A 15282-nucleotide genomic window follows, 5' to 3' on the forward strand; every position below is an offset into this window, starting at 1 on the left:
ATTATTGTATGAGCTACTTCCGTAGACTGGCTAACACTTATCTGTCACGTTATTAGCATCTGCGCCTCCGTTTATCTGCGCCTGGTTAGGAAGCTAGCTTTGACTTGACAGTTTGCGTTACCGTTGATTAGTTGATTTAACGCTAACCGAGGCTAGCTATAAGGCGGTTCACCTTTTTAAAGCTATGCCATGAAATAATATGGCTCGAGTCAGAAGTTTCGGTCTGCTAAATGCAGCTCTAGGATCATTGTGTGATGTTCCCCTGGCTCACGTTAGCAGTGTGCGTGGCCGCAGTGCTCTGCTTGTTTTTCTGGTCCCGCAAGCAGCTATCGATAGGTAAGGTGTGCCATACCTGGGAGTCCACTCCTTAACCGAGCAGCTAGGGGGGAGAAAAAATAGTTGTAGCATCGTAAAGGAACAGAGGCAGGTAGAACACCCACCGTTATTCTTTCCATTGGGTGCCGTAATTAACGTTGTATAGGACGTCCTTGGTAAGTTAGCTAGTGAACTGAAGTGAAGGAGAAGTCCAATACTATAGAGCAGGTACAGTAAGTCTTGTCAGTGAAATGTGCCCTGAAATCAAGTTGAATGCAACAATCAGTTGTTATCATATAATTGTCTCCACCATTAAATTAGCTAAAATGTTTGTTTTTCTTGCCTACATGTAGGATTTATACATTTCTACATGTTTTATAGACAGTTTTAATATATCCTTTAACATAGGCAGTGTTTTTTTTTAATTATTTTTCATGCGTCAGATGCTTATGGTGAATGATAGCCGTGTGAACAGTGTGCATGTCATTATTTAAACCTTCTTGCACTTTGATATTTATTTTTGGCATCTTTAATAATTGCCCCTTTTCAGACTCTTCACACAATGTGCCATTGCTCCCAGTGTGAGTCCAAGTGTTGCAATATCGGTTGCATTATCAAGATACATAAGTTTATGTAACTCACTTTTGCAACATGACAAACAGCACCGCATGCCAGACGAGGCAGCCTTGTGACACACTGTACCCTGATATTTGGACTCTCTGTATCTCCTTTTATAACCGTTGCTGCCACTGTCGTGTCTCTTGCCAGTGTTAGCAGCCTGTTCGTGTCGCCCGGCCATGGCACAGCAGGACGGTGCTGCCAAGAAGAACCCCGTTGTGGAGGCGTTGCACTCGCACTTCATCGTGGGATCCGTGTCGGAGGAGAACTCGGAGGATGAGATCCCCGGGAAGCCCGGCTTGCAGCTGGAGGAGAGGGAGACCCGCTCCTTGTCACCATCCTCCGATAGCTCAAGCAGCACCTGTGAAATGGGATTCGACCACATTGACAACCCCTTGCACAATCTGAGGTTAGAGCGCAAACCCAGTCCGTCCGCATCACCTCTAGTCTCTTGATGTTCATTCACTTGGTTTTCACTGAATAGTGGTATCAGTTATGTGTGTGGATCCAGGTTCTTTACATATTATGAAGACAACGTTTTAGCAGCCTTGTATTGCATCGTTGCTTAGTGGCTAAAAAGGGAATCAGCAATTTCGAGCGCTGTCTCTGAGACTAGTCCCTTTAGTGCAGGCCTGTAGTCGTGGGTAGCCCCTTCACCAGTGCTTGTGAAAATATGTAGTTTCACTAGCTGCACGCTGCTAAAGGATTTCTTTGTGTCCTGACTCGTGGTGGGCCTGGAAGGTAGGCATAGACTTCAGCATGTTGGTTTGGCAAAGCTGGACAAGTGTTCACACATTCCCAATCTGACGGTCGGAGCTTTTCAGTACTGGGAGGACTTTGTTTAAAGCGTGCAGCAGTCTTTTAGTTTCTCTGTCAGCCCCAGGTCTTTCACTGGGCTGCCTGGGCTTCACGTGTCACTGTCACTTTCACATGTAAAGTGCTCGTGAATTACATTTTCCTTTTTAAAAGCCTCGCAGAAGATTTGGATCACATTAAAATGAGATACACGTGCTGACATACAGAACAGCCTTTACCATGATTGCTTACCGTTTCCTTTCCAGTGAGATCGTATACATGTTTCTATGTTAATCTGTCAATTTGGTTCCTAAACATTGTTATGTTAAGCAGCCTGCCATGTGGATAGTGGTGTCTTGTGCTATTCCAATCAATCATCATCTGCTGTCTACGAGACATGGGAATCATTGGGGCTTAACTTAAAAGAAGCTGGGGCGGATGTTTTAAAACTGGAAATACTGGATGGGGTGTCTGCCACCCCCACCCCACCCCTCCCCCCTGTCATAGGACAGAAAAGAACTCTGGCAGCTCCACAGTTGGTTTGAAACCAAGGCCTCCATTCATTACGGGCTTGTTTGACTCTTGTCAGTAACCCCTACAGTGATGTAATAATGCAGCATCAGGCCACAGAAATCAAACAGCCAAATGAGCCCCATAAGCACTGCCACACCCTCCAGCTGATGGCCAGTTTGCTCCCCATGTGCTATCCACTCCCCCCCCCCCCCCCCCCCCAATATGGTTCCCCATGAGGTGTAGATTGAGTCAAAGAGTCAAAGAGTTTGAGGACTGTCCTTTGCTCTTACGTACAATATGTTCTGCTCTGTCAGTTGTTAAACTGTAAGCTCCATAAAGATAATATTGTTGACCTTTTACTCTTTTTCTGTCCAGCACTTTCCTAAATCATTACCATCGTTCCTGTCATCAGTACGTTTTCAGGTTTTCTTTCATGTTTACTTATAGATTAAGCTGTAACTCACCCACAAGCTATAAAGTTCAAGTTAAGAGACGGTAGTCAAATCCTGTGCTCCTTAGACCAGTCGGCATCTTATCAATATGAGGTGATATTTTTTTTTTATTTTTTTTTTTTATAAATCTTCTGGGCTGTAAACATAAACCGTGGTTTTCTCCTGGCAGTTTAAAAAAAAAAAAGAAATATCTAAATTCATGTCTTGTGTTTTGCACATCTGTCTGCTTGTTATCAGAGCTACATAATACCCTATTCCTTCCAAAACTAGAGATGGTACGAATGGCTGTAACATTCTTCGCCCTGACAGGCCAAGTATGTCAGGGCTGCACCTGGTGAAGCAAGGCAGAGATCGCCGGCGTATTGATCTCCAGAGGGACTTCACTGTGGCCTCTCCCGCTGAGTTTGTCACCCGCTTTGGTGGCAACAAGGTTATCGAGAAGGTGATGATTTTTTGTTTAGCACAATATGTGCAACCTCTTTATTTTTGATGAGAACCAATTCTGTTAGGATCACACAGCCTTCAAATGTATTAACTTACAATATGAAGTCATAATGCATATAGACACAGCAGCATCTGTGACGAGATTAGACCAGCCATTGTTAATGAAGTATTTCAACCTATGTGAGCAAATCAACATCGGTAACTCAACTATTTTGCTTCTCCAGGTGCTCATCGCCAACAATGGCATTGCAGCGGTCAAATGCATGCGCTCCATCCGCCGCTGGGCCTATGAGATGTTTCGCAATGAAAGGGCAATCCGCTTCGTTGTAATGGTGACCCCAGAGGACCTGAAGGCCAATGCAGGTGAGCATTTTAGCCTCTGAACACATAAAAACACAGCCAAAGTACTATTTAAGAAGAGCCTACACTGGTACCCAGTGAGGAATGCTGACTTGGGGAAATGTGTGGTTCTGTTTTTCACAGAGTACATCAAAATGGCAGATCATTACGTGCCTGTGCCAGGAGGGACTAATAATAACAACTATGCCAACGTTGAGCTCATTCTGGACATTGCTAAACGCATACCTGTTCAGGTATGACCGCTCACTTATAATATCTGTAGTTTTCCCCACAGTAACTAATACTTGACTTAATACCTGTCGTCTCCTGGTCCTTACAGGCCGTGTGGGCTGGGTGGGGTCACGCCTCAGAGAACCCCAAACTCCCAGAGCTGCTTCACAAGAATGGCATTGCTTTCATGGGTAAGAGAAGCTTCTTACATTGCTTAACACTTTAACTAACCATCACATTATTTGTTAAATATATATTTTTTTAATTTATAACTCCTACCTCAGGTCCCCCAAGTCAGGCTATGTGGGCTCTTGGAGACAAGATTGCCTCATCCATCGTGGCTCAGACTGCTGGCATTCCAACCCTGCCCTGGAGCGGCGCAGGTATGTCACAGTTTGTGTATCTTTTGGCTTATGATGAGCTTTGAAAACAATCAATGATTGTTGAATGTAGTAGGTATTTGCTCGTATGCTGAATATGTTATCCGTCTGTCTTCCTCAGGCCTCACAGTAGAATGGACAGAGAGCAACCAAAAGAAGAAAATTATCAATGTTCCTACTGACGTGTATGAGCTTGGCTGCATCCAGGATGTGGAGGATGGCCTGAAGGTAAGCATGTCATTTAAGTGACGGTTTAAAAGAATGCCAAAAGAATTGCTTAAGTATACAGTGCATAGTTGCATGTGTGCTGGAAAGCTGTATGTTTTCTGTTGCCAGGCTTCGGAGAAAGTCGGCTACCCCGTCATGGTGAAGGCCTCAGAGGGAGGCGGAGGAAAAGGCATCCGTAAAGTCAACTCTGCTGATGATTTCCCTAATCTCTTCAGACAGGTGTGTGGAAACTCAGACCAAATCCAGCATTTCATTTGACACATCATGCAGGACATAACACATCACAGAATAGGGTTTGAATGTACTATTAGAGATCCAAATGGGGGGAAAGTTGGGAAATAGTATTGGCAATTTATAATAGGGTTTTTGTGAATTTGTTGACAGCGAGGGTTTACTTTCTCTTTGGTTCTCTAGGTCCAGGCAGAAGTCCCAGGATCACCTATTTTCGTCATGCAGCTAGCCAAGCACGCCCGCCACCTAGAGGTCCAGATTTTGGCTGATCAGTATGGCAATGCCATTTCCCTATTTGGCAGAGACTGCTCTGTGCAGCGACGGCACCAGAAAATCATAGAGGAGGCTCCTGCCACCATCGCCCCCTCTGATGTGTTTGAGGATATGGAAAGGGTACAAACCAGCTTGCGTTGCTTGTACTTGTATATCGCTGATAAGTGGAGATCTAAGACCAGCCAAGTGCATTCAGATGAATTAAATGCATTTGAACCTTGATAGGAATGGAGTTGTTTTCTCTCCTCAGTGTGCAGTGAAGCTGGCTAAGATGGTGGGGTACGTCAGTGCAGGCACAGTGGAGTACCTCTACAGCCAGGACGGCAGCTTCTACTTCCTGGAGCTCAACCCTCGTCTGCAGGTGGAACACCCCTGCACTGAGATGGTGGCCGATGTCAACTTGCCGGCCGCCCAGCTGCAGGTCAGTCCCACTCAGACCCAAGAGCACACTTTACTTCAAATCCAGTTACGTTAAGAGTCTGGGACTCGCCTGGAGCAGACAAAGTTAGCATGCTTCACCGCTTAACACTAGACGGGCCCCCTGTCTCCATGGCAACGGGCTGCAAAAGAAGGAGACAGTGCGCAGAAACACTGTGTAGTAGATCCATTGGTTGCAGCAGCACTGGGTCACGTGTGTTTAGGATTGTGTGGAAATAGGTCAGTGGCAGTCAAGCTGAAGGGCAGTGTTGCTGGGAAAGCTTTGTTACCAAGCTGACTGGATGTTGCTGTGGGAGTGACACACACTTTCTCTGGCACAAAGGATGAGTGTTGTTTTTTTTCTCTCCAGGCAACCGGACTCACTATCTGTCAGAAAGATGGTGTTTATCGGTTGTCTAGAAAAACTGTCAGATAAGCATGTCAGGAAATACGTATGTGGATCATTCAAAGCAAATACAATCATAATCCATGTATGTGCCCATGAATTTGTTTCTTAAATGTGCATTGACTTGGTACTATACCCCTATCTCCTGTCAGATTGCTATGGGTATACCTCTTCAAAGGATCAAAGACATCAGGATGCTTTATGGGGTTCAGCCCTGGGGAGACTCTCCCATTGACTTTGAGGGCCTGTCGACAGCCCCCTCCCCACGGGGCCATGTCATCGCAGCACGTATCACCAGTGAAAACCCTGATGAGGTAAGCCTCACTCTCTCCAGGTACACCGAGTAATTAGAATCCTGTTGTACCATAAATAAAGGCCATTTTTATCACTTCTTAATGTTACCCTTCTCTGTGTCGCATTAGCTGTTGTTTTGGTTCAGTTTACAAGATGAAACGCGGTGTGATTGCAGGGTTTCAAGCCAAGCTCAGGCACAGTGCAAGAACTGAATTTCCGCAGCAACAAGAACGTGTGGGGCTACTTCAGCGTTGCAGCGGCTGGAGGGCTGCATGAGTTTGCAGACTCCCAGTTTGGACACTGTTTCTCTTGGGGAGAGAATCGGGAAGAAGCCATCTCGTGAGTACACACAACATTTCGAAAAACATTGCTTAGTCTGAAAGAGCAACCAAAAAAAAAAATATAGGAGGACTTTCTTACGCAATTATTTAATCAGAGGTTTTTGCCGTTGACATATGTGGTTTTGTCTCATACCTTTTTCTAGCAACATGGTGGTGGCTCTGAAGGAGTTGTCCATCAGAGGAGACTTCAGGACCACAGTGGAATACCTCATTAAGCTGCTGGAGACCGAAAGCTTTCAGCACAACAGCATTGACACTGGCTGGCTGGACAGGCTCATCTCGGAGAAGATGCAGGTATGTTGAGATATTCCAGCTGTGGCCGCTGGGAAAACTATAATAAGAAATTATGTGTTTGACGTATTATGATGTCAGTGCTGAAACCACACTACATCTCGGATAGTAATTATACTTTTAGTATAATAATAAACTGAAATAAAAGTAAGACTTTAACCTACTGGTAGTGTGCAGTTTGAATTTTACCAGTAGTGAAATGTTGTGCAGGCGGAGCGTCCCGATACCATGCTAGGAATTGTGAGCGGTGCTCTTCATGTGGCTGATGTCAATCTAAGGAACAGTGTGTCCAACTTTCTGCATTCTCTGGAAAGGTATAAATGTGGCGCGTTGTATTAATCCATTTAATCAATTAATCCAAAAAACAATAAAAAAATAACATGAGATCCCCTCTCTACTCTCTGACTAGGGGCCAGGTGCTGCCAGCACACACACTTCTCAACACTGTGGACGTGGAGCTGATCTATGAAGGTACTAAGTACGTCCTGACCGTGACCCGCCAGTGTCCCAACTCCTACGTGGTCATCATGAACCACTCCTCTGCTGAGGTGGACGTCCATCGGCTCAGTGATGGCGGTCTTTTGCTGTCTTATGATGGAAGCAGCTACACTACTTACATGAAGGAAGAGGTTGACAGGTAAAGGGGAAACAATGCTTTAGAATTATATAATCATTCCTAAATGAGCTGTACCACAGGGTAGAATGAAATTGAATGATAATGCGATGACGTGTTTATTTTACTGATTGTGTATGATTGGCTTGGATATAACTTCATTCGGTTAACAACTTTACAGAAATTAGTTGATGCACTTAAGACTTCTGGTTTCTGTTAAGACAAAGTATCTTATCCCCCCCCCCCCCCTAAAAAGGTATCGCATCACGATTGGGAACAAGACTTGCGTTTTTGAAAGGGAGAACGATCCTTCGCTGCTGCGATCTCCTTCAGCAGGAAAGCTCATCCAGTACACAGTCGAGGATGGCGGGCACGTGTTTTCTGGCCAGTGCTATGCTGAGATAGAGGTACCGTATGTTATGGCTCATGTGTATGTTGGCCACAAGAAAGCCAAAATCAGTTCACGTTCACTTTAGGTTTGTTTGAGTTGTATAGATTTCAACTTTGTACTTGTAAATTCCAGGTGATGAAGATGGTGATGACCCTAACAGCTTTGGAGTCTGGTTGTATTCACTATGTGAAGAGGGCAGGAGCAGCACTGGAGCCCGGCTGTGTCATTGCCAAGCTGCAACTGGATGACCCAAGCAGAGTGCAACAGGTACTGTGTGTCTGACGTGTGCAATCTACACAGGTATACGCTGTATGCCAGGTAGGATTTCCCATAGGCCTGCAAAACGATATGTAATGTATACAGTGTAGATACGGTTAGTAAGTTCAAAACGCATATACAACTCGATATTTATGTGATTCAAACAGCTGTCTTAGCAGATTGCGCTTCATTAAAGGCGACAAAAAAGACTTGAAGAACAGAATACAGGGGTCTCTGTCAGCTTCTCACGGAGTCGGTGTGGATTGATACATTGACGAGCATCAAAAACGCTCCTAAAACGCTTTCGTTGGAGGTTGGTCGTTAGCCTATACAATAGATATTTGGTTGTGTGCCTTTTTGTTCATGAGAAAATGTATCTGAACAAAGCCAGAAAGGCAGACTTAATAGAGAAGGAGCACAGATCAACAAATGTAAACTACACATGACAATGATGGTGAATGAAACATCAGTGTGTTCTGCCCAACAAAGTTGTAAAATGTGTGCAATAAGTGTTCATGTTTGTCTTGTAGGCAGAGCTGCACACTGGGCCCCTACCTATTATCCAGGCAGTAGCTCTGAGAGGGGAGAAGCTACACAGAGTCTTCCACAACACACTGGATCATCTTGTTCACATAATGAACGGCTACTGTCTCCCTGAGCCCTTGTTCAGCGCTAAGGTAAGAATTCACACTCGCACACCTGGGTACGCGTCGGCATCAGCTCGTCCGACCGTGAGCAGTTCCTTAAACAACATACCTCTTGTGTCTGTCCTAGTTGAAAGACTGTGTGGAGAGGTTGATGAAAAACATGCGCGACCCCTCTCTGCCGCTGTTGGAGCTTCAAGACATCATGACCAGTGTGTCAGGTCGCATCCCCCCTGCTGTGGAGAAGTCCATCAAGAAGGAGATGGCTCAGTACGCCAGCAACATAACCTCCGTGCTCTGCCAGTTTCCCAGCCAGCAGGTGCTCCAGCAACTCACGCTCACCCCCTCAGAATTATTCTGAAAGTGTACCTTGCCAATAACAGTAAAACTCCAGTTGAGCACCTCATCGTTTTTTTTCTCTGCCATTTAATAATAATAATAACAATAGTTTTCCACGGTAACCCCCACAGTAAACAGTAATTAGTAGTTATATTTTGGTATATAGCACACATTTAATGCTGCCACATTAGATCATCTACAAAACAGCAGTAAACGCCTGTTATAATAAATGAGTGTTTTTGGTTTCCAGTGATTTATTCCATATAAAAGTGGTGTCTCAACTCTGGTGTTCATTTGCACTCTAATTTTCCAGTTGGCTAGAAAAATACGGTGTCCTTTTTGTACAGTTTTGTGTGCAAAGAAATTGTACATCAAAATATAAAATTTCTAATATCCTTTTATAATTCAGTCTAATGAGAAAAGATGCCTGTCTACCAGCAATTTGCTGGATTATACAAACAATCCACTGGATTTGAAGTGTTTTTACTGATAAAACCTTTTGTGCACATTCATATATTCATGCATAGTTTATGCAGAGCAAAGACAGGCCAGCTCACTAACATAAGTAGTAGTAACAGGGTCTTGACACACCTAATGAGTTTTTTTTTATATATATATATATATATATATATATATATATATATATATATATATATATATATATATATATATATATATATAAAAAATACCCACTCAATTAGGATCCCACTCTGGATATAATGGGAGCAAGCTAACTGAGGGTTCGTCGGTGTGACTGTGATTAAATGCTTATGACTCTCCACTGCTGGTGGGATTCAATTCTCGTATTGTTTGTCTTTCCAGATTGCAAACATCCTGGACAGCCATGCTGCTACTCTGAACAAGAAGTCCGAGAGAGAAGTCTTCTTTATGAACACACAAAGCATCGTTCAGCTGGTGCAGAAGTGAGTGCGATACTTGATCACTCACATTTACAGCACAGCACTATGACCCAAAGTGGCAGATTGCGCGGACCAGCTTCTTGAACATAATAAATAGGTCAAGAACAACCTTCCTGGCAGAAGAAAAGTTTAGAAGCCTCATCTAAATTTGCTGCTGCGTTCTTGTTTGTGGTTGTTTGTCTTGAAAAGGTATCGCAGCGGCATCAGGGGTCACATGAAGGCTGTGGTGATGGACTTGCTCAGACAGTACCTGAAAGTAGAGATCCAGTTTCAGAATGGTGAGCGACTGCACTTAATTATTGGTTTGAAGTGCTCATTGTTTTGACACGTTGCCACATGCCAGAGTAATGTGGTTTTAGCTTTACTGTCCTTCTAGTTTCTCGGAAAGGTTGCACTGACTCATTCTGTCCACTCGGTGGAGCTCTTACCCAATAAACTCCTCAGCATCTGTGACTCTGCAGTTCCCCTGTGCTAAGCCCTTACATGTGGGCTTGTTAACAGGACACTACGACAAGTGTGTGTTCGCGCTGCGTGAGGAAAACAAGGGCGACATGGCAAACGTGCTCAACTATATCTTCTCCCATGCTCAAGTCACCAAGAAGAACCTGCTGGTTACTATGCTCATTGTAAGTGTCTGCCCCATAGCTGAGTCAGAACTAAAGAGTTTTCAGAAATCTAGCTAGCGATACTACGTAACATTCTCCTCTCCTGTGTCTAGGATCAGCTGTGTGGCCGTGATCCCACACTGACAGATGAACTGATGGCCATCTTGACTGAACTCACCCAGCTCAGCAAGACGACCAACGCCAAGGTGGCACTGCGAGCCCGGCAGGTCAGATGTCAATTCCTAATTTTTGTTGACAAATTTATTAAGATATGGTGTTGTGCCAGCTTAAAGCCAAAACCAGATAAAGAGGACTTCTTCATGTTGAGATAGGATAAATGTTTTTATCCATGTTGTACAGTGAGAGTCTCACCACCAGATGTCACTATATTCTCTTTTTCATTTTTATTGGTGAAAAACAAAACAATAGAAAATTAGAACAAAACAATTGGCAATGCTCAGAAACATATTAAAGCTGGAGCAAAGATAGATGCTATAACTAATCATTTGATAATACATAAATTAACTGACAGTATTCCATTAATATGTTGCATCCAGGTGTTGATAGCGTCCCACCTCCCCTCCTATGAGCTGCGACACAACCAGGTGGAGTCCATCTTCCTCTCTGCCATTGATATGTATGGACACCAATTCTGCATCGAGAACCTGCAGGTAGGCGATAAAGGAGCTGGCTTCATCTAATGCTCTGATAATGGTGAAAGTGTTCAAGATGACTAATTCTCTGTTGTTGTTTTTTTCTAGAAATTGATCCTTTCAGAAACGTCCATCTTTGACGTTCTGCCCAACTTCTTCTACCACAGTAACCAGGTCGTCAGGATGGCGGCCCTTGAGGTGAGGGCAACGATGATCTTTATTTGCCTTTTTGTTGAATGCTAAAATGCAGGCGATTCACATATCAAACTAATATCTTCTGTGGCTTTATCTCTAGGTGTACGTTCGCAGAGCCTACATCGCCTATGAGCTCAACAGCGTCCAGCATCGACAACTGAGGGACAACACGTGTATAGTAGAGTTCCAGTTCATGCTTCCCACCTCGCACCCCAACAGGTATCCCGCACATAAAATGCCAGCAACCCTCATGTGCCATGCATCACCTCTCCCGCTGCTCCCCACTTAACCGGCACTATGGACAAGGATCAATATTAATGACAGGGATGGATATTGAATTTCACATCAGTGGCGGCAATGCCGGCAAGTTGGCAGCACTGCTATATATTTGACCATCGTATTGGTGGCTCCCTCTATAATTGCATCTCCTCTTGCCTCACATGCCACTGTGTTATGCAACTGTCTAGATGTTTGTAGCATCGGTAGAGGTGTGCTGTGGTTACACAAAACATGTCACTCCAATGCCTATTATTATTATTATTATTATTATTATTATTATTATTATTATTATTATTATAATAAGATGAATATTTAAGGCGCTGTTGATAAGTTCATTTTAAAATCACTGTAACAGTGAAGCGCTCCAGTTTACTTCACAATCTGACATCATCCATGGTCCCCCGGTTCCTCTCCCACCTTCCCAGCTATCTGCCATTGTTCATCGTTGTTTTCCATGTAAATGTTCCTCATGTGCAAAAGAAGGTATTTTGCAAGACTGAAAAATACTTCATCTTGGTTTGTCAAAAGTGTGTGTTGGCCATGAGCAACACAGCTTCCAGTTGCCCTTCCTTTTAAGTCCTGGGAGAACATTGGGGCGCTCTTACGCCACGTAAAACTGGAGAATCCCAGAGAAACTCGGGATGAAAAAAAAATAAGTTTATTCTCGACGATGTACTGTGGCATTTCTGGTGCATCCTACCTGTGTTGTGTTGTTTTGTCTGTATGTATGTTCCGGTGTATTTGCTCATCATCGCCTCGCAGTGCTCGTATTTTTCTTTTGCCATGTTCGGTTCAGCTCGTTTATGCAGTTTGTTTTTTTGAAAATCCTTTTAAAATGCCGTCACACATACATTTGATCGCATGCCTGTGATTGTACGTGTCTGAACTAACCTTCACGTTTCGCTCGTCGCTGTGAACTAAAGCCAGCCTGAGAGTGTGAAATGATTCGCTTACTTTATCAGGACATAATGCATGTTGTCAAGGGAGCAGTCAGGAGGAAGTGAAATGTGTGTTTACTGCTGGAGAGCCACTACCAATTTACTTTATCCTCCATTTTTCCATTAATTAAATTCATTTAGGTATTGATCAGCACAAAATACATCCATCACGTTAAAGGGCACACACACAGACACACACACACACACACACACACACACACACACACACACACGCATTGCTACACCTTGACTGTCTTCCTCTCCTTATGCCTGCCACTAACCACTTAGTAATCAATGTTGTTTGATTGCAGAGGGAACATCCCCACTCTAAACAGGTATTGTAAACATTCTTTTCATTGCATAGACTAATAGTGTATACTGTAGATTAGCTAGCTGCTAGGTCAAAGCAGCAATTCATGTTATAATTAATTCATCTGGTGATGAAGTCAACAAATTGTTTGGTTATTCAACTGTTTGGTGCTGGAAATATTTAGCAACTGGGATTTAGTCTGATCGAGAAACACAATGTTTCTAAATCTTACTGACAGCAGCATGGCCCTTGGCATTCAGCCTCTGTGTTACACATTTTTTCAGTGTGTGTGTGTGTGTGTGTGTGTGTGTGTGTGTGTGTGTTTGTGTCTTTGTGAAAGAGTGTTATATTGCGGTAACGGTTGCGTGTATGCTCTTCAGTATTGCGGATATTCAGAATTACCTGGGATGTCAGGTGGTGTTAAGATAAACTACATGTTGGGGAAATGTTGTACACCAGTGCGAATCCCCTGAACTGAAACCGTTGACTGTGACTGTCCTGCCAGGAGAATGTCTGCTCCGATCCTGGACATTGCAAGAGCAGCGGACACTAGATTACAGGCAACTAAACTCCAGGACCTTAAAGATAGTAAATCTAAGGATGATAATGCTGAAAAGAAAGAGGCCTCCGATTCGGAATCTGTGGACAGGTTTGACACACAAAACCTCTTAAATGCTTTCAGTGGGTGTAACTTCTGGGACAGCTTCTTTCAATTAAAGGACTAACACCCAACCAACTGAAACGTGGATACTTAGAAGGGTCTTTCTGGTGGTTTTATGTTTCCTTGTTCCTAGGAAAGGAACACTTTGTTTTAATTGGACCAACACGTGATCTTTGTTCACATGCAATGGTGTTTTATTTTTTATTCCTACTTGCTTTTTATAATTTCAACCTCATTCAGTTTTTATACTAACAAACTCCCCTTCAATTTACACATCATTATATCCCAGATTCTCAAATTGCCGAGAAACTGGGGTGCCGTGAGGTTCTTAAAGGTAGATGGGGAACATCTTCAGAGTCATTCTAGTGTTGTGGCAGATTCCCATTGTAACTGCTCTGTCGATACCCTAGGATGTCATTCTCGTCCAACCTGAACCACTACGGCATGGTGCACGTAGCCAGCGTCAGCGACGTTCTGCTTGACGCGTCCTTTACGCCGCCTTGTCAGCGCATGGGAGCCATGGTCGCTTTCCGCTCATTCCAGGAGTTCACCAGGTCAGTCCATTTTATAGTTTCTTAACTTTGATGCATTCCACCGGTAGGTGTAGACGACGTTTCCTGTGATTAATTGCATGCGTGATTTTTTTATTTTTTTTTAATTGTTTTTCTCCTCTACAGGAACATAAATGACGTGTTGAGCTGCTTCTCTGACTCCCCTCCGCCAAGTCCAACCTTCCCAGAGGGAGGCAATCCTGTCCTGTATGGGGAAGAGGACAACAAGGTGACGAAAACGGAGAGTCACAGGCCTGTCATTGACTGTGTACTTTTGAGTGTAACGTGTAATTGCTTTGTGATCCAGAGTGTCCAGGACGAGCCTATCCATATCCTGAATGTGGCCATAAAGACGGACAGCGACATCGATGACGACGGCCTGGCAGCTGTATTCAGAGAGTTTACTCACTCAAAGGTGGGAGCAGTAAACAACAAGACTTCATGGTTTCAGCAGTGAGAGTACATTTTTTTTAATGTCTCATTATCATCCTGATGTTTTTGCCTTTTTTGTCTGCATTTCAGAAATCTATGCTGTTTGAACACGGCATCCGTAGGCTGACTTTCCTTGTGGCCCAGAAGGTGAGGGCCCTGTTTAATATTTACTAAGTCAACTACCGGTGTCCACAATGTGCTGCCCTGCATGTCACCAATTCAGCAGTTCTGAACAGCATGTCTCCAGATTTTTTTTAAAATGAACTGTTTCGCATCTTTCTTTTTGTAATTACTAATACTTTATTACTTTGTTTGTATGGAACGACATCATGTGGTAATAATTTGCCTTTTGAAATCAAGCTTATTTTCCTGTTTCTCTCTGTATCTCTTTCTGCATGCCTTGCTTTTTGCTGCATTTATGATGACAGGATTTCAGGAAGCAAGTCAACTGTGAGGTGGACCAAAGGTTTCATGTAAGTAGAGGAGGACAAATGAAATGAGGAAGAGTGACTCTTTTCGTCAATGCATTTGGTTGAAACTGTTCAAACATGCCCTGCCAATGTTCACATTGAATATCTAGCCAGTCAGTTTTAAACCCCAGAACCACAAACTCATTGCGTAGATGTTGTTACCAGGAATGTCAGTCGTAAGTGCCATGCAGTAACATGAGCACACATTTTTAGCATAAATAGCAAAGCAGGAATTAAACCCCCAATCACAGCAGGTTTGTGATACGCTCTATTGTGCTGTAGTGCACAGGGCCACATTTATCTTTCCAGGATTGACCCTTTATCAACAGAACACCCTCTAGCCTTTGAATGATAATGACAGGGATTTAGAACAGGATTAGATTTGAGGAATGCTCTTCGCCTCTGCGGTCATTTTTTTTTTTTTTTTTTTACAATAGGCCTTGATTTTTCTTTTG

General features: G+C 43.6%; 1 protein-coding gene across 12 annotated transcripts in view; it reads left to right on the forward strand.

The window, feature by feature from the left end:
* Window positions 1-15282, forward strand: part of acaca (acetyl-CoA carboxylase alpha) — a 30313-nt gene that overhangs the window by 268 nt on the left and 14763 nt on the right. For 2 of the 12 annotated variants that reach the window (XM_068716414.1, XM_068716415.1), the window contains exons 2-33: window positions 1084-1342; window positions 2964-3135; window positions 3362-3500; window positions 3621-3730; window positions 3817-3898; window positions 3992-4090; window positions 4209-4315; window positions 4424-4534; window positions 4730-4939; window positions 5070-5240; window positions 5795-5956; window positions 6112-6275; window positions 6421-6571; window positions 6779-6882; window positions 6978-7205; window positions 7438-7588; window positions 7705-7839; window positions 8361-8507; window positions 8605-8793; window positions 9636-9736; window positions 9923-10011; window positions 10235-10359; window positions 10452-10565; window positions 10896-11009; window positions 11100-11189; window positions 11287-11405; window positions 12715-12738; window positions 13785-13928; window positions 14052-14154; window positions 14233-14340; window positions 14448-14504; window positions 14786-14830. In XM_068716414.1, coding sequence (XP_068572515.1) covers window positions 1113-1342; window positions 2964-3135; window positions 3362-3500; window positions 3621-3730; window positions 3817-3898; window positions 3992-4090; window positions 4209-4315; window positions 4424-4534; window positions 4730-4939; window positions 5070-5240; window positions 5795-5956; window positions 6112-6275; window positions 6421-6571; window positions 6779-6882; window positions 6978-7205; window positions 7438-7588; window positions 7705-7839; window positions 8361-8507; window positions 8605-8793; window positions 9636-9736; window positions 9923-10011; window positions 10235-10359; window positions 10452-10565; window positions 10896-11009; window positions 11100-11189; window positions 11287-11405; window positions 12715-12738; window positions 13785-13928; window positions 14052-14154; window positions 14233-14340; window positions 14448-14504; window positions 14786-14830 — 4095 coding nt within the window. In that variant the 5' untranslated portion in view covers window positions 1084-1112. The other 10 variants (XM_068716417.1, XM_068716419.1, XM_068716411.1 and 7 more) reach the window with 9 other exon arrangements.

This window comes from Cebidichthys violaceus, unplaced genomic scaffold (genome assembly GCF_023349555.1).
Source record: "Cebidichthys violaceus isolate CVI_PGR_0920_01 unplaced genomic scaffold, fCebVio1.0.p SCAF_20, whole genome shotgun sequence".
Classification (NCBI taxonomy): Eukaryota; Metazoa; Chordata; class Actinopteri; order Perciformes; family Stichaeidae; genus Cebidichthys; species Cebidichthys violaceus.